General features: G+C 39.6%; 1 protein-coding gene across 2 annotated transcripts; it reads left to right on the top strand.

Moving 5' to 3' along the window:
• Positions 1-557: 557 nt before the first annotated feature.
• Positions 558-21,017, top strand: NEMP1 (nuclear envelope integral membrane protein 1). 2 transcript variants are annotated; one of them, XM_003772362.4, is made up of 9 exons: positions 558-786; positions 10,946-11,070; positions 12,283-12,502; positions 14,565-14,637; positions 16,101-16,194; positions 16,668-16,782; positions 17,443-17,668; positions 18,425-18,598; positions 19,310-21,017. In XM_003772362.4, the coding sequence occupies exons 1-9, from the start codon at positions 660-662 to the stop codon at positions 19,491-19,493; spliced, it is 1,338 nt and encodes a 445-aa protein (XP_003772410.2). In that variant the 5' UTR covers positions 558-659; the 3' UTR covers positions 19,494-21,017. The 2 variants fall into 2 exon arrangements, with proteins under 2 accessions (XP_003772410.2, XP_031796995.1); XM_031941135.1 differs by lacking the exon at positions 558-786 and adding an exon at positions 865-1,279.
• The last annotated feature ends 3,179 nt before the right edge of the window (positions 21,018-24,196 follow it).

Below are 24,196 nucleotides of genomic sequence, written 5' to 3' on the forward strand. Positions count from 1 at the left end.
AGAGACAGAGAAAAAGAGAAGTGAGACACACACACACACACACACACACACACACACACACAGACAAGAGGCAGAGAGAGAGACAAGAGGCAGAGAGGGAGAGACAGAGACTGAGAGAAAGAGAGAGACAAAGAGATTAATGATGCAATTTTTTCTGGGGGCAGCTAAATTTCCCTGAGTGCAAGATGGAAGTTATGTGAAAAGGACGATGACGTATTTTAAAAAGTGTGGGTACAGTGTGCCCAATAATAATAAGCTAAAGAGGGAGAGGAAGGAGAAAATTAGGAGCAAGGGATGATCCCAAAGTGCCCGCCCATCCCAGTCACTTATTGGTTGTTTTTATATCAATCATCCTTATTGTTGTTTAAATAAATTGCCAGGAAGCATGATGCTAGGGGGCGGCATCTTCCTGTAGCCGTTCTTTTTTCTAATAGGTCAGAAACGAACACCGCCCTCCTTCTCTTGTCAGTTACCAAGAGAGCAGACTCCCGGCGCTGTCACGGAGACGCCAAAATTTGGAGCCCCGCCCATGCAGGCTAGGTTGGTAAGGGGCGGGTCTTGTTCGTGGCTCCTGCTCCCCGATAGGCTCAAACGGCTGCTGGTTCTGGGCCGGTTACCGGGGTCGGCACGTGAGAAGGAGGCGGCGTGCGGCGGTGACCATGGCGGGAGGAATGAAAATGGTGCCGGCGCCGCCGCTAGCTTCCCGGCCCTCGAGCTGGGGGCCCTGGGGCGGCCGAGCGGCCTGGCTGCGCTTGCTTCTCGGTGGCTGTCTCGTCTGCGGCGCAGGTACCGCCCGGCGCGTCCGAGGCGGCGGCGGGCGTGGTGTGGGTTTGGAGGGGTGGTGGGTGGTATTTTAAGGATGGGGACCGGACGGATTGACTCGACTCCGGGGCGTGGCCGTTACGTTACCCGCGTGGCCCTCGGCCTACCGGCGTGCGGGGGGAGGAGGGCGGCGGGGCAGGCCCACGTTCAGGCCCAGAGGGAAAAAAGACCAGAACCCAGCTGGGACGGAGCGGAGCCGCGATTCGAACCCGGGGCTCTGGCCTCAAACCCTTCCCTCCAAGGTGGAGGCCTGGGAAACGGAGGCAGGCCGGACTCAGATCAGAATCGATGTTACCCAGCATGAGCAGGGGCCCGAGCTGCATCTGGGGAGGGGGGAGTGCGGAGGAGGAGGAGGAGAAAACGTGCTTGCTTCTTGTTCCTCCGAGCTGCTCGAGCCTAGGGCGCCAAGCCTTGACCTGAAACTCCTCCTTCCCCCTGAAGCCGTGCTTCCTACATGGTAGGCTTTAGGCTGGCCCTGATAGCCCGTCCCTTTGCACAGTAGGCACAATTGGGCGAAGAAAACCGCGTGCACCATCTCTTTGCATCAATGTGGTGCCTCAGGAGGCTAGCTGGGGGTTTTGAGGCTCAGAATTAGAAGAGGAGAAGGGAGTGATTAAGCAGTTGTGTTATCTCCCTCCAGGCATCCTTAGTGGCTGCCGTCTTTCCTTATCCACACCCCTGGGCATCTCACAGCGCACAGACCTGATGCTGCAGGATCACTGTGTGCAGGAGAGTGCGGTGGAAGTGGCACCGGAGGATAAAATAATAATAATGAAATCCCTGTCTTCGGAGAGTTTACAATTTGATACAATTACTAACTGTAGGAGGCGCGAGACATAAGACACATTGAAAAGTGTAACATAAGGTAGATGTGATGCAGCAAAGGAGAGAGGCGTACAAAGTGCTCTTTGTTAGTTACACTTGAAGGTATGGCAAACTTTTAACTTGAGGGATTAGGGATAACGTCATAGAAGACATGACATGAGAACTGAGCCATGAAATATGAGAAAGATTTTTAGCAGATGGAAATGAAGACGTAGAGTTGTGAGGGACCTTTACAGGAGAGTTATTGAGTCTGTTAGTCAATTGCCAGGTTTTGATTAAATGTGTATTAAATGTATTTTAATTAAATTAAATGTATGTGCCAGTACCCATTGGGCACTCAAATGTAAAGGATGAGGAGAGTATTCCTACTTGCTGGGAATTTTCATTCTATCTGGGAAGACAGCATACATGCAATTAAACAGAAGAAAGTCAAAATAGTTTGGGAGGGAGGGCTGGTTGGTTGTGCCAGCATTTGGGGCCATCACAAAGTATTCCTGTAGAAGATGGTGGTTGAGCTTTTTCTTGAAGGAAGAGAGGGATTCATGAAGCGCATATGAGCAGGGAGTATATCCCAGACAGAAGTGGATGGCTCTTGCAAAGGCCCTGGATATGAAGTAGTATGGGTAAGGAACAAAGAATGCCAGTTTGCCTAGATTATAGATATATGTTAATGTGAGGTTGGAAAGACGATGTGAAAGATTTTAAAAGAGATGCTTTTAGTTTATCCTTGGGACAATAAGGAGCCACTGGAGTTTATGGAGTGAAGGAGTGACATAGTCAGATCTGTGTTTAAGGAAAATCATTTTTGGAGTTGATTGGAGAATTGATTTGAACGAGGATTTGAACCTGAGATAGGGATATCATCTGGGAGGTTAATGATGTAAGTGATGTAGGTGAGAGCTAATGAGGACCTTGTGTAAAGATAGAGAAAAAGGGGTGGATGAAAGAGGTGTGGCACAAAAATGGCAAGATTGGATGTATGCAACAAGGGAAAATGAGAAGTTGAGGATTTCACTGAAATGATGAGCATGGAAGATTGGAATAATGAAGGTTCTTATCAGGGAAATAGGGAAGTTAAAGAAAATGACAATTTTGAGGGGGAGGGAGAGAGAGAATTCTTTTTTGGACATACAGAGTTTAAGATGCCTCAGGAACATCTAGTTTGAAATATTCAATATTCACTTTGCTGATAGGAGATAAAAGTTTTGGGAAAATGGGAACTGTTTAGCTCTGAAGTCATATGCATAGAGATAATTTTTTAAAACATTTTTTCTCAGTACGCTTTTATTTTCTCTTGATCCAACTTGTATCCCCATAGGAAGAAAAAAGAAAACCATACTCTTGTAACAGATATAAACAGTTAAGCAAAACAAATTTACACACTGGCTGTGTGCAAAATAATGTCTTGATATAATACTATAAATTATGTATGTTATATGTATATAAAACTCACATACATAATATATAATAAATATAATACATTTATGAAAATATTTACATGTTTTATATGCAATGTATATTAAAATATATTTTATGTTTATATTTAACCTATATAGATTGCTTGCTGTTTTGGGGAGGGAGGAGGTAAGTAAAGGGGGAAGAAAAGTTTGGAACGCAAAGTTTTACAAAAATGAATGTTGAAAACTATTTCACAAGTATTTGGAAAAATAAAATACTATTTAAAAAAAGTTAATAATGGAAAGTTAAGCAGAGTGTGGCCATGTTGTAAAACCATTGTTAAATGGTATTTAGAGAGCAGTTTCAGTAGAATTGGAAGTCTGAATTAAAGAATGACTGGATGGTGAGGAAGGGAACAATGAGTTTAGTTACTGAAGGAGTTCAGCATTCCCAGAGATGTAGAGGAGTTAGAGGACTATAACTGGAAGCAGTGACATAAGGGTCAAGAGCCATGGGATCAGACTTTTACTGTGGCCGGTGGAGGAGATGGCCTTAGTCTTAGTAAAGTGGAAGCCTAGGTCTCTTGGGAGAGCTTGAGAGAGTAGATTTGAAACAGCCATTATGGAGAGCATAGAAAAAGTCAATTAGAGATTATGGAAGGATCCACTGGGGAGAGTTCACATGAAATAGCATGAATTTGTAGTTGATCCAGGCAGACTTTTGTGACTTCTTCTTACAGCTCTTTATGTTATGTTTGAGACATATATGATACAAATTGGAATATAAATGTAGAAGAGCATACAAAGAAAATTAAGTGAAGGAGGGAAAAAAGCTAGCTTTTTTTGGGGGGGGGTTAAAAGGAAAGACTTTGCAAAGCAAAGGGCATTAGGATTGAACTTTAGGGAATAACATGGATGGAGGAGGGAATGTGGAATAGTCTTATTTGATGAGAACATGGACTATATTAGTTTGAGTAGTGTGCCATAAGAATTCAGTGTTAGATTGGTGCCAGATTTTTTTTTTTCCCACTGAGGCAATTGGGGTTAAGTAATTTGCCCAGGGTCTTACAGCTAGGAAGTGTTAAATGTCTGACACTAGATTTGAACTCGGGTCCTCCTGACTTCAGGGCTGGTGCTCTATCCACTGTGCCACCTAGCTTCCCCCCTGCTCATTATTTCTTATAGTGCAGTGGTAGTCTATCACAGTCATATACCATCTTGTTCATTCATTTCCCAATTGATGAACATCCATCAATTTCCAGTTCTTTACCACTTCAAAAAGAGTTGCTGTAAGTATTTTGGTACGTGGGTCCTTTTTTTCTTTTCCTTTTTAATCTATTTGGGATATAAAACTGCTGGTATTGCTGGATGAGAGAATTTTATATTTTATAGTCCTTTGGGCATAATTCTAAATTGCTCTATAGAATGATTGAATCAGTTCATAATTCTGTCTAACAGTTCATTGGTGTCCCAATTTTTCCACATCCTCTCCAATATTTATCATTTTCTTTTTCAGTCATATTGGTTAATCTGAAAGATGTGACATCTTACCAGAGTTTGGATTTGCATCTCTCTAATTAATAGCAGTTTAGAGCATTTTTTCATATGACTATAGATAGTTTTGATTTCTTCATTTGAAAACTGCTTTAAGACCATCTATCAATAGGAGGCTTGTTTTATACAGCTTTCCTCATCCTCTCCATTTTACCAGACTTTTTTTTTTTTTTTTTTGGATTCTAACCAAGCAAGGAGGGTTCCTTGCTATTCCCTGAATTTAGCATCCATTTCCTGCCTCCAAGAAATATTAGAAGGATATTTAACATTTGGAAATGAGAAAGGACTGTACTGGAATATTTTTGTTAGAAATGTAAGAAAAAGTAAGAAATGACTTATAATGCATTCATAAGAAACCTGGAGATACCTGTATAAATTGATCCAGAATAAAGTGAGCAGAGCCCGAAAAACAGTTTTAAACTATGCCCAGAGTGATATAAAAGAAAACAATTGAGAGGTTATCAGTATAATTGATTGGGGGGACTCTGTAAAAATTGTGTAAAATAATCACTGAAACTATGTCCCTTTTGATCTGCAAAGAATGAGAGACTGGGGTCTCCCAGGCTCCAGAGAATCTAGAAAGAAGGCACATCCTCCTAGATTGAGATAAGCAGTATCATGCAAGAGCAAATCACTCCCATTGATGTTTTGGAAAAACCTGATCCCCCATTCAGACTGAAAAAGCCTTCAAAGTGATTTTCATTGAATTGGGAGATCCTGGTCTGATAATAAGTTCAAACTGCCCCAGGATTTGCTCATAAAATAGGTTTTTGCCAGCTCATTCTTTGCACATTTCTTCATTAAGAAATATGCCCAAGCCTCTTAGTGAAAAATAAAGTCTCCTTTTTTGCCACAGACTTTGGGGTTAGCAAATTCTTTCACTTCTGAACCTGCATCTCCAAGCAGAAAGGATCCCATTCATACACATCATCATAATGGCCAATTATGATGTCTGAAAACCAAGGATGAGTCCTGCTTTTTTTTCCAGTTAATCAACACATATTAAGTGCCTACTGTGTTCTAGGCACTGAAGAAACAAATACAATGAATAGAATAATGCCTGCTCAAGGAATTCACATTCTAATGGAGGAAGGGGAAAGGAAATATATAAGTACATAAAGAACCTCTGATTGCTTTTTATATTAATGATTTCTCCTTGAAACATAGGATAGAAAGTATGTGACTTGGCTTAGAAGTCCAGTCTCTTAAGCACAGCCTATTGAGAAATAATAATAGTGGAAGGATTAAGTTGTGTGCAGTATAAATACTTTATAAACAAAAGTACTATAGAAATATGAGTTACCATTGTTGGTGTTCTAGTGGCAGTTCAGAGAGTTGTGGGAATCCCTTTTGGGTTGGGTAGGAAATCTGAGACTCGTTTCAAGTTGAAAAGAAAGCCAATACCCCCAGGCCTAAATACTTATCGATATCAGGCCCAGTTGAAAGAAAATCACTTTTGAAGACTTGAATGAATTTGGGATTTGCTGAAAAGGCTCAGTATCCCCAAAAGATCATTGTAGGGAGGGGGTGGTTTGCCTTAGAAAAGGCCCAGCCTGGAAAGTATGTTTTCTCTTAGACTTTTTGGAATCAAAGGGGACACAATTTCAGTGTTAATTTTCAAAAGGGGACACAGTTTTTTACAGAGTTCACCTACATTATTTTTTTAAGTCACCTGATTTAGTCAGTGAGCTGTGGTCTACCATTTTTGAGATCAAGAATAGGCAACAACTAAAATGATCACTTATTGGCAGTATACAACTAATTTTCATAATCTGTCCAATTCTTTCCCTTAACAGTGCTTTATATTCTTATTCCTTTTCCTTTTCTACTGTTTCATATTTTTTACTTTACTATTTTTTCCTTTAAAAAATTTTTTTATGGTTATATATGTAATCTTTTAAAACCACATTTCTTTATGAATTATTTTGGGAGAGAAAAGTCAAAACAAAAGGGAGAAACTAGGAAAGAGAAAAAACAAAACAAAACAAAATTTACTTTACTATTTATATCAATCAGATGAGAGTAGCACCCAAAGCTGTTGCTTAGATCTACTGGTAGCTAAACAAATTACTGATCCTATAATGATAATATAGAATAATGATAATAAAGGCATTTTAAGGTTTACAAAGTATTCATAAATATTATCTCATCTTCACAACAACATTGGAAAGTAGAGTCTCTTGTTACTACCATTGCACAGAAGAAACTTATGGCAGACTAGACTTTTTGGTATGGGGACTGTGGCGGCACTTTCACTTTATAGCAGAGGGGTAGGAAATGATAAGTAGTGATAGATTTTATTTAATTAACTTTTTTTTTTTTATTTTGCAAGAAATAACCAAAGAGATAAATAAACACTGAGGATATTGCTAGTCATAGGCAGGACTCCATACTGCTTTTTTGCCAATAGAACCCTCTAAGTCTCATAGAGGCCCTCATTTACAAGTCTGACAACAAGCAGTATAAAGGAATGATAACAAATAAACAACACGAAAAACAATCTTTTTTTTTTTTTTTTTAATGAAAAACAATCTCTAAACCTAGAGTTTTTAAGATAAAAATTTAAATTGAGTGGGTATTAAATCTGAAGATGAAAGAATTGAAGTCTTTGATGTCATTGAATATCTTTACTCAGTACCAGGGATTACTCCTAATAACAAATGAATGATAAAATATTATCAAAATCAAATGACTTTAAATAGTAAATTTGCATAATTTCCTTGGAGATGTTGGTTTTTTGTTTTTTTAAGTCCCTGTTAAAATATAGCAGAAATAATCTAATTAGTGAAATGTGGTAGAAAATAAAACAATAATTCAATAAGCTGTTTTCTTCTCTAACCATAATGAATTAAATGCATTCTTAGAATACTTAATTAAAAAAATTTTTTGAAAACCCCCAAACTTAAAGAACTTATATAGAGCAGTATATAGAATAGCTATGATGAGGTTTGGTGAAGGACAGGAAGTTGTGGGAATCCCTTCTGGTTGGTGCAAGTCCTTCATAAAAGAATTTATGAACCTGAAAAGTTAAGACAAGCAAAAAAAAGTTTATTGGCACTGAGAAGTCAGCCTTTGCTAGGAGGCTAATTTCTTCAATGGCAAGGCTCTGACAGAGAAGTAAAGGTCTAACAGAGAAATCCTGGCAGAGAGATAAAGAGGGGTTAACACTGAGAAGAGGGTGTCTTCTCATCGGGCAGGGGCCCTTGCAGGCAGCTATGCCAAGGAGAGGTTCCTTGGTCTGGCATGTTCCTGCTTTGGGCCTCTGCCAAGAATTGAGCGAGCAGAAACCCATTTTATCTTGGCTGGGGGCAGTTTTGAGTTTAAATCAGACCGAAATCTTCTAATTGAAAAGATTTCCAATTGAATGAGTGTCCCTGGACTAATTTTCAACTCAATAGAGAATGTAACAGAATTGATTCCCTGGGGTGGTTCTTTTGCAGAGGAGAGCTTCTGAAGAGTTCAAGGAGAATTTCTCAGTCATTCCCCCCAAAGTCAGAGGACAGCTTCAGGGTTCTCCCCATCATTTCCCCCCTCAAGCAGTAACCCCTAAATTCATTTGGAGTAAAGGGGTGAAGGTCTCATCTGTAATTGCTTTGAGCTGGCAAGGGTCGTAGAGATGTCCCTAAATTCACTTGGGGGTTTATGCCAGGAGTGGAGGTATGAAATCTGAAAACAGCAGCAGGGCATCTAAGGAGTGTTGTATGTGTCCCAATAGTACTTGAGGCCTAGAGGAAACAAATCTCCGGAGCAGATTAAAAGATGGTGTCATCCAGGGTTGAGATGGTAACGTTTGGGGAATGGGGCCTTTTGCAAAAAATGCATCAGGTCCTGTCTGTGGACTGCCTTAAGGACGATGATAATTCACCCGTCAATGCTGAATGAGCCCCCCACTGCCCACAGAGCTCCCTAGCTGAAAGTAGTTAAGTAGGTAATTATGGTAAGGAGTTAATTGCTGGCAGGAGCATAGAATGTCAATCAAGAAAAGAGAGAAAATTCTAGGAGCAAAAAAGTTCTCATCCTTAGTAAAAGTGTTGTGTCCTAGAGTCTAGGGTGTCATTGAGAATAATCCGCCTTTCCCATTTTCAGGAAAGCTAATTTCACCCAGTTGGGTAGAATCAGGGAGCAGGGTGGTGGGATTAAGGGTGTGACGCACCCAGAGAGTCAGGTCATGTAGAAGACTCTGATATCTACTAGGCTCCCACCAAGCCACTAATGTGGTTTTTAAAGTGCTCTGAACCCCAGGGATTAATGGTCATCCCAAGGTTAGTTTTGAGCCTCTTCAATTAAAAGGGCCTTGGCAGCCACTTCTCTAAGGCAGAATGACCAACCTAGGGAAGCACACAGCCCCTCCTGTGAGGCAGGGTCTGGAGGATGGGTGTGGCTCCGTCTGTCTGGGCTGCTGATCAAGATAAGAGTGCAGTTAAGCTTCTCCAAATCTCTTAACTGTTTATCTAAAAGTTCGTACTTAAAAATATCTCTGGAGATCTGAGAAGAGAGAGTTGGATCTCCAATCTCACCATTAAATCACCAAGCTGGCAAGGCAGAGGAGAGATCTCAAGACTGGTCCTGAATCCCCCTGCTATCCCTATTCTATGGGAGGAGGGGTAGGAAAGTACAGAGGGCCAGACAGTGAGTGAAGGAGAAGCCCCTCCCATCTTACCGGCCACCAGATGTTGGGTTGTCGTGGTGGAGGCAGTCCCTCCAATGCTCCTCCTCAGGACAAGGACTGGGGAGTCTCCTCGGATAGTTTCCATAACACCTAGAGCACGAACCTCTGGGGTTCCTGGCCTCAGTCTGGGAGGGATTTGCATTGAAAGAGGCATCTCTGCACTGAGGGTTTTTCCCAGGAGGCAGAAGTTGCCTCGAGAAGAAAAAAAGCTGGGAGTCTCAGGATTTAGTTCAGGTGAGAGAGAGAGAGTTAAAGAGGTTAAAATCCTGTTCTGAAAGGGATATAGGAGCCTTCTTATAGGCTCCCTAGGAAGGCTCCCTAGAAAGGAGGGAGTTTGATTCATGTACAGCAAATTTCAGTATCTTAAGCTTTCCAGTATTGGGATTTTTCAAGCCGAATTTGTCTCTGCTTAAGGAAGTATTCTTAGAAGCAGAGGTGTTTTATCTCATTTTTGCCAGGGGAAAAAAAAAAAAACCCTTAGTTTCCCCGATTCTATAGCTCCTCTTCGGTCTCTAGAGATAGAGATGATAAAATGCTCCCCGAGTAGGGACAATTGTCAGAGAATGCAGGACTTCCCATTTCAAGCGTCCCTGAGAGAATTCTGCTCAAGCCTGGGACTCCAACAACTCAAACCTTCCCAAGTGTTTGAATGTCCTGGCTGTATAATAGATAATAAAAAAGGTTTTTTATCTCGTCCAGATTTTTGGGGTTTTCCCGGTCAGGGAACCAAATGATGAGGTCCTTCATAAAAGAATTCATGAACCCGAAAAGTTAGGCAAAAAGAAGTTTATTGGCACTGAGAAGTCAGACTTTGCTAGGAGGCTAATTTCTTCAATGGCAGGGTCCTGATAGAGAAGTAAAGGTCTAACAGTGAAATCCTGGCAGAGAGATAAAGAGGGGTTAACACTGAGAAAAGGGAGCCTTCTCATCGAGCAGGGGCCCTTGCAAGCAGCTATGCCAAGGAAAGGTTCCTTGGCCTGGCATGTTCCTGCTTTGGGCCTCTGCCAAGAATTGAGCGAGCAGAAACCCATTTTATCTTGGCTGGGGGCAGTTTTGAGTTTAAATCAGACCAAAATCTTCTAATTGAAAAGATTTCCAATTGAATGAGTGACCCTGGACTAATCTTTAACTCAATAGAGGATGTAACGGAATGAAACTACTTATCTTGATTCCCTGGGGTGGGTCTTTTGCAGAGGAGAGCTTCTCAAGTTCAAGGAGAATTTCTTAGTCATTTCCCCCCAAAGTCAGAGGACAGCTTCAGAGTTCTCCCCATCAGCTATGTTAAGAACCATAGGCAGAGTTAACAAGAAATATTCTTAACAAATGATAGAGATTTTAAAAGAAGAAAAACGTATCAATATATCATTTCCTTTTTTAATTTTTAAGAAATTTTAATAGTATTTTATTTTTCCATAGATGTGCAAAGACAGTTTTCAACATTCATCTTTGCAAAACCTTGTGTTCCAAATTTTTTCCCCTCTCTTCCCCTCTTTCCCCCCTTCTCCTCTCCAAGACAGCAAGCAACCTGATACAGGTTTACCTCATTGAATCTTTCTGTCCTTTAATCTGTTTGCCATGCCAACTTCAAAATTAAAATACAGAATGGCCTTTTTTTTAATGGAATGCTTCTCTGTTTGCTAAGCTAAAACATTTTCTTTTCCTCCCTTTCTGCATAAAGCTGGAATTAATATACAAGTGGTGATGCTACAAGAATCCCGATTTTATTTTGGAACTAACAATCAGCAGTTCTGTTATAAGAATACTCTTGTCCCAAGGTGGCATGAATTATGGACCCGAGTGACGGTAAGGTACCTAAAGATCATTGGAGGGCAGAATTGCAATACAAATAGTCAGGATGATTTATTTGTTAAGGCTCCTACAATAAGGAATTAATTTCTAATAACGCCTTTGGCGTAACAGATCCCACCATTAATTAGCACTTATTGATTATTTCACCTTGGTCATCACTCCCAGGATGCTGTTAGTTGTTACAATTACAATTATTATGTGGGGGATCTAAAAGAAACTGAAACAGTTAGTCCACACTCTTGAGTGTATTTCTTAATATGTCCTAGTAGCATATTTCCTCCATCTCAAGGAGGGCCCTCCCCTCACTCCCCACTTTAATTTCACTGACCTTTTTTCCTTTGTTGAGCTGTAAACTCTTTTGTGTCCATGCTGATATAACTACCTTTGACTTGCTTCTCCTAATTCTGTTTTGATTTCATATGAGTATAATTTTCATAAACACACTGAGTCCAGCATGTCCCTTCAGAAGAATTATTTTGGTCATTTATTCCATAACACTGTCAAGTCAGCTGGCAGCCCAGTATGTCTGGATATAATAGTAATTGAACAAAATGACTCCTTTTGGAAATGGGTGCCTATTCTTCCACTCAGGGGCACTCTTACTGTTGATAAGTGTAGCAGCTTATAAGAGCATTAGTCATGTTAGGATGATTAAGATGATTTGATGATTGGGTGTTTTAAAATCTATTTTTCTTTATTTTATTGTTTGATGCAAAAATCATAACCCTTGAAGAGCATATGTAACCAATATGTCTCCAGAACCAGTGATTTGTGGCAGGCAATGAGAAAAATCTTTTCACCACCATGATGGGAATCATTTCTAATCTTCCTGCATCTGGCTATATAACCTGCCAATTTGCTTAATGCAATTGTCCCAGGTTTTTTAAAAATCTTTTTTAAGTAGCTGTAGTGATGACCCTTCTGTCTGATAAACGTTTTTTCTCTATAATTAATAGTAGTTCTATAATAACAAGTTAGTCTCATACATGCCTCTCATTCCATATTAAAAAAAAAAAAAACTTGCATATAGAAAACATTCCAATTTTTTTCTTTTTTATTGTTTTACTATAACTTTCAACACTTCTGATTTTGTGGGAAGAGCCCTAGCAATGTTGATAATTTAACATTGTGCCTATGCATTTGTGGATATTTGAAATTTCTCTTTCCTTCCTTTCTCTTTCTCCTCTCAACCTGTCTGATTTACAGATTCGGGTGAACAGCTCCAGAGTGGTGAGAGTTACACAGGTGGAAAACGAGGAGAAGCTGAAAGAGCTGGAGCAGTTTAGTCTCTGGAACTTGTTCTCATCCTTCCTGAAGGAGAAGCTGAATGATACCTATGTCAATGTGGATCTCTACAGCACCAAGGTCTGCCTCAAAGTTGAGGTCCTTGAGAAGGATACGAAGTACAACATCAGTCTGGTCCGAAGTAAGCGCATCTCCAATAGTGGCTTCTTTCCCACTTTAAGGAACTTCCAAGGTCAGGTATCTCAAGTAAGGTCATGAAAACAAGATCTCACACTACCTCAGGAAGTATAATCATCAAAATAGTGTGGTAAAAATGGAGAGCCAGGGGAACCAATAGATGTATATACTGTGGAGCCTCAGTAAGAGAAACAAAAGAACCTAAGTGGAAGACCTCAGCCAGTGGAGTAAGCATTTACTACTTGACTAACACGGTTGAGAAAACTGGACAGGAGTCTGGCAGAAATTAGGTTGAGACCAACACCTCACAAACCATGTACTAAGATAAGAGCCAGATGGATATATGACCTAGAGATCAAAGGTCAAATCATAATAATTAGAATAGCAAGGAAGAAAGGGTATCACTGGGCTGTCAGGAATTCTGAGCTTCAGAGATTCTGACTTATTTGCCAAAAGATTCCATTCCCATTAGCACTCTACCGCCTAGGCTTTAATGCTGCTTTGATAGTTATTTAACTTGATAGTTAAGTTTTTTCACTGAAGACAGTGAAAATCCCATGGTGAGTTGGCCACTCACTATCTGTTAGATCATTTTATTAGATTAGAGAGTACTCTTTAAAAAATTCAAAGTCACTTTTTATTAAAATCTTTTGTTTTTACATCATCTGTATTTCCTATTGTGATCCTCCTCCTCCTCCTCTTAAAGAGTAGTAATCCTTTATAGGAACAAATAAAAAAGTAAAAAAAAAAGTCAGTTAGGCAAAGTAATTACATATCAAAAAGCCTAACATCATATGTACTGTTTTATTCCTGCTAACTGGTGGCACCCCCCACCTCACCCTCCCCTTCTCTCTCCCCTCCCCACTTCTACAGAGGAGTTGGAAGAGAGGGCAGGAAGTACTTTGTCATATCAAAGAGCATTCTTAGAATTATCCAGATTTCCTCTCTAGCCAAGTCTGTGAAGATTGATTATTAGTGCCCATTTGTGATACTAATGTATAATTACTCATGTGCTATTCAGAACACATCTGAAAGATGGCATGATTCCTATCCTCTCTGAAGTATTTACATTGAAATGTTTAAGCATTTAGAGGAAAAAAGCTATTTAAACCAAAACAAAGATGAGATTCAATATTAACACTGTACCTAAGAAAAGAGCATACATTCATTCTTCAGTGTAGTGGTGTTAGTCAGCAGCAACTTGGCAAAGGGCCATGTTCTCTTAGAAGAAGAATGTCCTCTGGTGATCCTTGGCTTCTGGAGTCTGGGTACTTCAGAGGACCCTTGGGATGGGTTGTCATCTCCAGCACTGGCAATGGGTCCTGCCCCTGGCTTAGGCTCTTTTGTTGCTTGGTCTGGCCTGGTTTAGGAGGCTTGGGGTTGGAGCTGTGGAAGTGTCCAGTGTGCGTGACACTGAGCATTCTACCCAAATTCAGTGACCGTGGGGTGGGAACCGCAGGACCTTCTCCAGTGCAGCTTTCCTGTTACTGAGAAGTATTGCTGGGTAGGGAAAGTGCCAAGACTGGGACCAGTGGGAGCTCCTGAAAGTGGACCCTGAGGCACCATGAGACCCCGTTGTGGCCAGCCAAGAAAAAGGCTGAGGGCATTTTACCAACTTCACCGAATAGGACTCTCATTTTTTTAGATAAGGAGTAAGATTAAGGGGAAAAAAAAAAAGATCTAGGCTAGTTAGGCAGAGATTTCATTATTCTCTTCCTCTGGAGACATGGCTCACTTCTATGAAGGAGATGCAGCAGGTAGTGGCCGTGCTGTCTGGGGGGTATGGAGTAAAGAAGACCTGAGTTTGAGTGTTCTTAGACACTTATTGGGCAAGTCACATAACTTCTGACATGGGGATAATAATAGCACCTACCTAGAAGGGTTGTTGTGAGGATTAAGTGAAATAAATGTCCTTCCCCCTTCTGCTGGTGTTCATACTACTATTTAGATGGATTGTTTTCTTTGTTTTCTTTATGGTCTAATATCTCTAAAAATTACTCTGTATTGTGTATTCCCTTAGATATTCAGTCCTTTTTTTAAGTATATGTTTAATTTTTCCCCCCCAGGATTTGACCCCAAACTCTTCCTAGTTTTCCTCCTTGGACTTTTGCTTTTCTTTTGTGGAGACTTATTAAGCAGGTAGGTTGCCCTTCAGGGTATGTAGCTTTTCTGGGTTCAGAGTTAATTTGTTTTGCTGTTTCCATGTAAACCATAAACATTTTCATTCCTAATCCTAGAATTTATTTGGCTAGCTTCTGCCTGGTATGGAAAAGTCATCCATTTTCTAGTGTATGATGTTTTTATTTGTCTTGTGTTCATTGAGATTGACAGCATGGTAACTTCTTGATAGATTTGACTGTTACGGTTTTCATCTACAGCTAGGAAGATTGTATTAAGTTTTAAGACAAGATAGCCCTCAAAAATAATCTTTTGTAAAATAAGCAAATCTTTTGTATATGATCATGTTCTGAAGCAGGCTGTTGGGTAGACTCCTAGGAACTATAAAAGTACTGTGTACCTATATGCTGTGTGTATAAACATAAAAAATGTACAGATGATTAAATACTACATATCGAACAAAGGTATAAGTAAATATTAATAATTTGTACTTTAGGAATCTATGTTTTCATAAATGTTTCTTTCAACAATTCATATTACAACCCCTTCATTTCTTAATAGATGGTTTTTATGAGAGTTCCCTCTCTGTGATGGAATCCCTTCTAGAATATTGCTGCTAGTCTTGTAGTGACTGAGAACTCAGGGGGAGACTGCTAAGCAGAAAGTCCCGGAAGCAACATTGGGGAGACCTGTGTTAGTTCACAGTCCTGGCTCTATTCTTGGGCAAGGCCATTCTTTGTTGTCTAATCCTCTTGCTCCCCTTAAAGTGAATAGTTTACATGTCCATTCCTTATAAGTAAGATTTTTGCTAAGTCCAGGTGAAGACAGGAGCATAGAAGCAGTATCTTTTTGAAGGGTGTTGCATTGCCAATGCTAAAAATCCCTGATTAGATCTAGTGGTTTGGACCAGTCTCAAAAGGCAAGTTTTAGACATGGAGTCATTGGTTCTTCCTTGGTTTTGTTTAACTTTTTGATTAATTTTATCTCACTAATTCAGTTCAAGAAACATTGATCCTAAAAAAAAAAAAAAAAAAAAAAAAAAAAAAAGAAACATTGATCCTAGGACTCATCATGTACTAGGCACTGTGCTAAATCGTGGATTCAAAGACAAAAATGAGATCGGGTCTGCTCTTGAGAAGCTTACATTCTACTGTACATAGATAATTTGTACATAGATGAGTTAATGCAAGATACAAAGTAATTTTAAGAGAGCAAGTGCACTTAATATTTGACTAACTGATGACATTTTCTAATAATAATAAAGAAATAATAATAAATATAATATTTATAATAATAAATAATAATAAAGAATAGGACTAATAATAAAGAAAAGGACATTTTCTCATAAATATTTTCATTTTCTCTAGGGATTGATTGTATACCAGTAACAATGCTTATTATTTGCAGAGACTAATTGATCTAGGGAACATGATCCTTTATGCATCAAACTTGAGTTGTGTGTTGAAATAATTTTCTCATTGCAGAAGTCAGATTTTCTACTACTCTACTGGGATGAGTCTGGGGATTTTGGCCTCTCTGTTAATTTTAATTTTCTTGATGTCCAAGTTCATGCCCAAGGTAGGTAGAGCTGTTTCCATGTGCATTTATTGGAGATAAGCAGGGCATGCAGTATGCATCTAGCTTAATGGCTCTTATGTTAATGTTTATTTCAAAGATTATCTTAGAAAATGGGAATTGAAGGCTGAGCAATTCTTGGATAGTAACATAGCCTTATCCCAAAAGGTATTTTTTATATATGTGATTGGAGAAACTGGCTATCAAATTTGTTTTTCCTTATTTAATCTTGAGCTTTTAGGTAGTGGAAGTTTCCCTATCTGTTAATTATGTAACCATACTCATAAAGTATTTAGTATTTAATCTTAACTCCTTTCAAATGCTGTTCTTTTAGGAGTAACATTTTGTGAATCTTTTTGGTGGGCTGGAATTTAATCATGTCATTTTTTAAAAATCACAGTTCCAGTTTGCTTCTTTTACATGTATAGAGTCTTTTGTAATAACTTTTTGCTTTTATACCTACCCTCCCTTCCTAGAAAAGTCCTGTCTACATCATCCTAGTTGGAGGCTGGTCCTTTTCTCTGTACCTAATACAGCTGGTTTTTAAAAACTTACAAGACATCTGCAGGTTTTATTGGCAGTATCTTTTAAGTAAGTGTTTAGTCTTGCTGTTCTATCTTGTGCATACCTAAGATACTTAAGGTTTACTTTGTTCTACAGATGTATTGTCAGAGAAATTAATGTCCTGTGACATTTTTATTCATGTCTTACCTGGTTGGTCCTCATGTATTAATGCTCTCTCTACAATTATCTTCTATGCTTAAATTAAAATGTTTCTAGGGATAGAGTATGAATTTGTTTTCTTTACATAATAGACAAGATTTTAGAGTTATAAGTTGAATTTTTATAAATGTAATACTGGGGGAGCAAAGTGTCTGAAGAACCCTGTGATTAATTAATTTTTTAATAAAATCCTTTGGTTGGGCAGATAATCATCCTATACCATAATATTTGGGAAATGGTTTGGGTTTCCATATATGGTTTTCATAAATTGAGTTTTCTTAAAGCAGGTGATTCATGTTAACTCTTAATACACCAGCAACTATGGGGGAGGATAAAGAATGGAGTGGTATTAAAGGAGGTATATCTTAACTTGGGAAAGAGAGATGTGGTTGGTTGATTATCTATTATTGGCTTTTTGTTACTTCCTCAACAAAATACTGCCAACACGACCACCACTTCCTGTACTGTTCTTTCTACAATATATAGGACAGATGATTCAAGCATGTTCCCCAATTCCTATTCCTATAGCTTATATCTTCATAGTTGGAATCTTGAGTTTTGCCGTTTGTTATAAATATGGACCCTTGGAGAACGAACGCAGCATCAACCTGCTGACCTGGACCTTGCAGTTGACAGGCCTGTTGCTCATGTATTCTGGTGTGCAGATACGGCAGATTGCCTTTGCCCTTATCATCGTTGCATTCTGTACTAAAAACCTGGAATACCCCGTTCAGTGGATTTACACCACCTACAGGTGACTAGAAAGCAATACCTGTGTCTTATTTATTCATCAACATAAGCAGTCAACTAAGGCAACTGCAGTGGGCTTATCAAGAGACATTGGCAGTAGTTATGCTTTTTCTCTAGCATTTTTTACTTTTGTTTCTGAGTCTAACATATCTGATATTTGGAAATCCCACTAGTTGTTTTTATAAAATAAAAAATTTTCTTGTATGGTGTCATTTGTTCCTGTAGCCAATAGGTGGTGCAAGATGCATAACTTTTACACCATGTCATGGATTCCTGGTTTTCAAACTATTTACTTTCTGTTGCCTGACAGGGCAATATTCTTATCTCAAAATGTAGATGAAATGGAAAGTAACCCATAGTATATTACTGTCTTGCACATAATCATTCAAATATCACGATGTTATCTGCAGTCTTTCATTCTGGCATTGATTATCTTTACAAATGAGAAATGGACATGATAAGCCCTGTCAGGTTGAGAAACTGGATTAATCATCCTACTGATCTGTGTCATCATTTCCCTTTTGTCTCTCCATTTGCTGTCCCTTCTCCCCCATTGTGGCCAGAGAGCAGCACTGACTTCTAAAGTGGAAAGAGGTCATTGTGACCAAGGATCACCAAGGGAGACTTTGGAAAGGGGATAAAATAGGACCGACCCTCAGGACACAAGTTGCCATTGGCACCATGAAGGGAGATAGAAAATAAGGATGGAGATCTAGATGAATGTGGTTAATCATTCATGGTGTTATTTTGGTGAGCACAGAAAGGTGTATAAGGCAGCAGAAAAGCCGATACCCCCTCGTCTCCTGACAGAAGAAGAATACCGTATACAAGGGGAAGTGGAGACTCGAAAGGCCCTGGAGGACCTCCGAGGCTACTGCAGCAGCCCAGAGTGTTCTGTTTGGAAGACCATATCGCGGATTCAGTCTCCCAAGAGGTACAAATAACAGCTGTTGTTGGAGGGGCTTCTAATACTGGGTCTTTCTTATCTAAATAATAATGTGCTTGGCTCGTTAGCCTTCTCACCCATTGTGAGCCCATGGTCCAGGGAAAGTTAGACAAATCTTCGTGAGCTTAGCAGGAGCCAGCTTCCTTGCACCTGAGTACAAGATTCCAACTTTTTGTAACATTGAGATGAGAGGCTTGTTAAATTAAATACTTTTCTATCTTGTATTCTTGCTGGGCTCTCTCAAAGCTGGTTTTTTCCTTCAACTGAGGAGCAAATGTACCAATGAGTAAGTAAAGCTGAAACACTCACTGTCCTGCCAGCATAAAGTTTATAGGTCCATAAAAAGGTAAACACCTGTAAATGTGTAATATTCCTTAATCTCTTCTTATCGGGATTATGAATGACTAAAGGAAATGTAGAGCTGCCATGACTAAAGGAGGGCAGACTTACTACTTGTTAAGCATGGGAGAGACTTGGGGGAATCAGGGCATTGTATCCCTCCTCCCACACCCCTCCCCCCCATCCCCCTGTTTTCCTTTACCCTATGCCTTGATGTGCTTATCTGCCCATTGAGCATGCTGGCTAGATTCATTGTGGTTCATGAACTCCCCTTGCATCATGTTGCCTTGTGTTTAGGCTCCCAGGTGAGCAGAGAAGACAAAAGGCACTTTCATAATGGCTGATGACTTTGTGTTTCAGGTTTGCTGACTTTGTGGAAGGAGCTTCTCACCTCACACCGAGTGAAGTTTCTGTTCATGAGCAAGAATATGGACTAGGCAGCAATTTTGCAGAGGATGAAATCTTTGAGGATATGTCACTGGAGGATGAGGATGAGGAGGAATTTGTGTGTCCCACAGTCCTACAGAACCATTTAATGTCTTAGGTGGCATCTTGGTATTTTCATATATAGACTGAATTAATTTCAAGGTGGCCAGAGCTTTAAGAGTCTGTGTGTGTGCGTGTGTTTTTATTTTTTTTTAATTTTGTGTGTGTGTGTGTGTGTGTGTGTGTGTGTGTGTGTGGTGTATACACAAGAATTTCCTGGCCATCTGAAATTGGCATGAGATGCCATTTATAGGCTTGATGGGCATCCCTTCTGAACCCTGGCTGGTGGGCTGTGGAAAAATCTTATGGGAAGTTAGAGGTTGAATCGACTAACCAAAGAATATGGTTCTACATCAAGTGAGTTGTGCCCTTACCCTCCTCCCTCCCACTGCAGGCTGTCTTGCCCATGCTTTGGCATCTGGTTGGTATCTTCTCTATATGGGGGAGGGTTCTGCAGTTTGACCCATTGCACTGCTGGTGTGTGGGTGGTTGACATTGAGGATTACCATTCATTAGAAGTACAAAAATGTATTTTGATAGAGGGTGGGGAAATTTCTCAATTTCTGCTGTGAAATCCACAGGTCTTTTGGGAACTTCCTCTATCCCTGCTTTGGGGCAAGTGGTTTCAGGATAAGATTTTCTGTATAGCTGTTTTGAGAAGAAAGTGTATTTCTTTCTCTTGGATTTTGACTGAACCACATTTAAATTAAAAAAAAAAGTTTATGCTTTAGAGTGGCAAGAATCATTGGATCACACTGTCATACTTGTCAGCCATTTTAAGCCTCATAAATTATAATGCTTCAATTTTTAATTTAATTAATTCCCTCTGGTTATAAGAGACTTTTTAAGGGTTCTTATGGGACTTTACATTCCATCTAATATTATTAGTTTTCATTCCCTTCATTTGTTCCTCCCTCCAGTAGTTGTCTACTGATTGACCCTTGAAGTAGTTAAGTTCATTTTTTTTGTCAGTAGTTTTATTGGTCTTTTCTCCCAAAAAGCCATTTAGCTTTGTCTGGGCCAGTTGGGGTGGCATAGGTAGTATATAATTTTGTTCTGAAAACTTAAAGATACTTTTTCCCACAGGTTCCCGATTCCTTCCCTCGAGGTCCAAATGCCCTTGAGTTGAGTCACCAGAGAAATTAGGCAGTACAGTATGCTTATCTCCTCTTCCTCTTTCTTTTCTGTTTAATTTATCTCCCCTTCTCCTTTACTCCATGCAATCTCTGGATGCCATTGGGAGAAAAGCATTATTTAGGCTATGGTCTTTTCAGAGTAGAATTTTTCTGCCGTGTCCCTTTGGAATGGGGATGAGGAAGTAACAGTGCTGCTAGTGTTTCATGATTTAAAAAAAACAAAACCAAAAAACCAAGCTGTTCAGCTGCTATCATTTAAGCTAATTAGACCTCAGGATGTCTTCTCAATGCCCTTGAAGTTGTGGATAGATAAGCATTGAAGTGATCTTTGTTCATGGTGTTGTGTGTGACTTTATCATCTGGGATAGAGGGACAATAACCCCTCATTTCAGACTTTCACACTATAAGAAAGACTGATGGATTGAGAGATGACCTGTAATCAACAATAGTTACTAAAAAAACATCCCATCCTGAGTTGGTTGTTTAAGGGTGGCCACATTTCCAAGTGCCTTTTTCTTGTTTGATTTTTCCATGATTTTAACCAAGAACTCCATGAATTCTAGACCTCTTAGAAAAGTAAATCAGTTCAGAGAATAGAAATCCATCAGAAGAACATGATCAAGTCAGGTTTAATGCTGTTTGATCCCATTGTAAATATGGAAAAGACAGATCATTTGATGAAAGCAGCAGTGACTCTTTACAGAGCAGTCTTTTTGGCAAAGATTCTGAAATGCTTTGAGCTCAGCTGCTTATTTTCAAAATGGCAGTTCTGAGACTCCACCCTCTATGTAACCAATGGTACAATGCTCTAAGCTGTAAGGGGAGAAAGAAATAAGAAGAGGAAGAATGGGTTATTGCTAATAGTGCCTCCCAAAACTCTGAATAATCCTCAGTCATCAAGAATAATCACAGACTAGAAATTCATTCCTTGGAAAAGGGAGCAGTCACACAGTGGAAACTGAAGAATCCAGAGCTTCAGGGACAGAAGAGGGGCATGGGAGCAAAAGGAATTTCATGGGAACCATGTCCAATTCCTGGGTGCCCTGAGTTGAGTACATTATTTATGTAGAAGGGAGGGTTGGGTTACCAACTTAACTTACTTAACTGTGGAAATCTCAAACATCTATTTTCAGGGACTTAAGTGTTTGATTGGGACCCACATATTTTCTTACAGAGAGAGCTTTTGGGGTTAGCATTTTGTAGTGTAGATTAAATGAATTCACCTGCCAGGCTGAGTGGAGAAGAGGTGAGACGAGGTGGAACTGGACATTTAATATTTCCCTCCATGCAGAGGAAGGATTCTTCCTGAACTGGGAGTGCAATAGATTCACATCTGACATCTCTTTGGAAGTAAGGAGTTATTGTCAGTGCTGTGACAGTTGATTGCCAAAGCCCAGGAACCTTGAAAGTCAAAGACAGATGGCTTTTGTGTGCTTCCCTGACCCTGTTCTTCCTCCCCCTCTGGTTCAGGGCTTCAGGATTGTGTTGCAGAGATTGCTCGACTCCCCCTCTTGCTGCTTAGCCTCCTGCCTCAGTCACTACTTGAAGCCTCCATTTAATTTTCTTTGGCAGTTATAGCTCCAGCAATTTCAGCACTACCTCGTCTCTGGGTTTGCAGACCAATTTCGTCAAGGAGATAACTATAGGATGAGTTGAATGTTGGAGCCCTGTCTACTGCCACTACATCAGTGTCTGTGTAGCAAATACCAGGCCATAAATTGGCCCAAGAGCACTCTTTCATCAACATTGGAAATTTCTTACCTTGTGTGGAGCAAACTCTGTTTGCCTTGACCTAAAACTTTTATTCTGTTATCTTAAATTCAAGCATTATTGGACACCTTTCCATATCTCATCAGAAAATCCCAGCAGCTACTTTTTTTTTTTTTTTTTTTTTTTAATTTAATAGCCTTTAATTTACAGGATATATACATGGGTAACTTTACAGCATTAACAATTGCCAAACCTCTTGTTCCAATCTTTCACCTCTTACCCCCTCCTAAATGGCAGGATGACCAGTAGATGTTAAATATATTAAAATATAACTTAGATACACAATAAGTATACATGACCAAAACATTATTTTGCTGTACAAAAAGAATCAGACTCCCCAGCAGCTACTTTTAATCCCACCAAAAAATGAAATTGTTCTCTATTCAAACCATTTACTTACAAATCACTAACGCAAAGGTGCTATGCCAGTGATGACCCTTTGGAGCTCAGTGTTACAGTTTGTATTAGTAGACTTTTCTTCATGGATTAATGAGTCCCCTGTCCTTTCCAAACCTAAATTTGAGTTGTGAGTGTGAGTGTGTGTGTGTGTGATACATATGTACATATATGAATGAATGATTAGACTAGGATATGTGAAGGAACTTGAGATGGACTATTAGTCACACTTTGATATAATGTGAGACTCAAGAGTGGATTTAACAACAGTTGCCCAGAAAAGTGATAGAGTCACACTGAAGCCTATATGAAAATGCTTCCAGGTTGTGTACTGTGTTCTTTTTTGAAATAAGAGTTGTAGGAGAAGAGGAAATTAGATATTCTTGGATTCAGATCAGATTTGCCGGATAATACCCCTAGGAAAATGCCAAGAATTTTATCTGAGCTGATCAGAACCACTAAGGAAGGTAGTTTGACAGATTTATTGTGCCTACGTGTTCTGCTAGTGCTGACACCAAGTAATAAACCTATAAAATAGATATTGCACACAGCAAATGCACCTTGCTTCTTGCTTCCACAGACTTCACTGTAACAGGAGCAGAAGTGAATTAACTATGCAAAAATGGAGCTTGGGCTTATGCAGAGTCTTAGCCCTATAGTGTCTTATTATGGGTTTGGATTCAGGTTGCTTCTTAGTTGATAAAACCTTGAAAATTGGGTTCCAGTTCATAACTGGGGAATCATTTCCCTTAGGTTTTATAAGGGTTGCTAACTATCCCAAATGTTCATTCAGTCATTCAACAAACATTTATTAAGCACTTACAAAGTGCAGAGGGCTGTGTTAGATGCCGAAAGGTATTGGATAACTTAGGTAAGCTAAGGTCCTTGCCCTCTTGGAGTTTAATGTCTTTAGTGTGAAAGATGGAGTATTCTGTGAGTTATAATTATGAGGCAACTTTATCCCAAGACTGCTTTGTCCCTTCGGCAGACTCTTGGTTAGGCAGCTTCTCTAAATACAGGGTCTTCAGCCTCATTTATCTAATACATCTTTCCTCATGGCCTGTGATAGCTTTGAAGATGGGTGACGCTGTCTTGAGTCACTCCAAGAAATGTTTTCTGTTTAAACTCTCTTTTAGGTCAAACCTGCCATACCAGTGAGAGGCATTAGATCTAGGCTATGGTCTTCTCAGAGTAGAGTTTGTCTGCTATGTGCCTTTGGAATTGGGGGGTGGGGGTGGGAATGACAGTGAGGATGTAGTATCAGTTGGTGGGCAATGCCTCAGTACTTGCCTTTAAAAAATTTTCTATTATACATTTATAATGTCTATGTCTATCCCTCTCCCCTCTTCAAAAACAAAAATGATTTTGTTTGGTTGATCTTATCTTTGTTGTATAGCTTGTAAATAGTTTTAATAAAGTTTTATACATTGTGGTTTTCTCATGTGTTATGTGGTTTGTT

The sequence above is a fragment of the Sarcophilus harrisii genome, chromosome 5 (genome assembly GCF_902635505.1).
Source record: "Sarcophilus harrisii chromosome 5, mSarHar1.11, whole genome shotgun sequence".
NCBI lineage: Eukaryota > Metazoa > Chordata > Mammalia > Dasyuromorphia > Dasyuridae > Sarcophilus > Sarcophilus harrisii.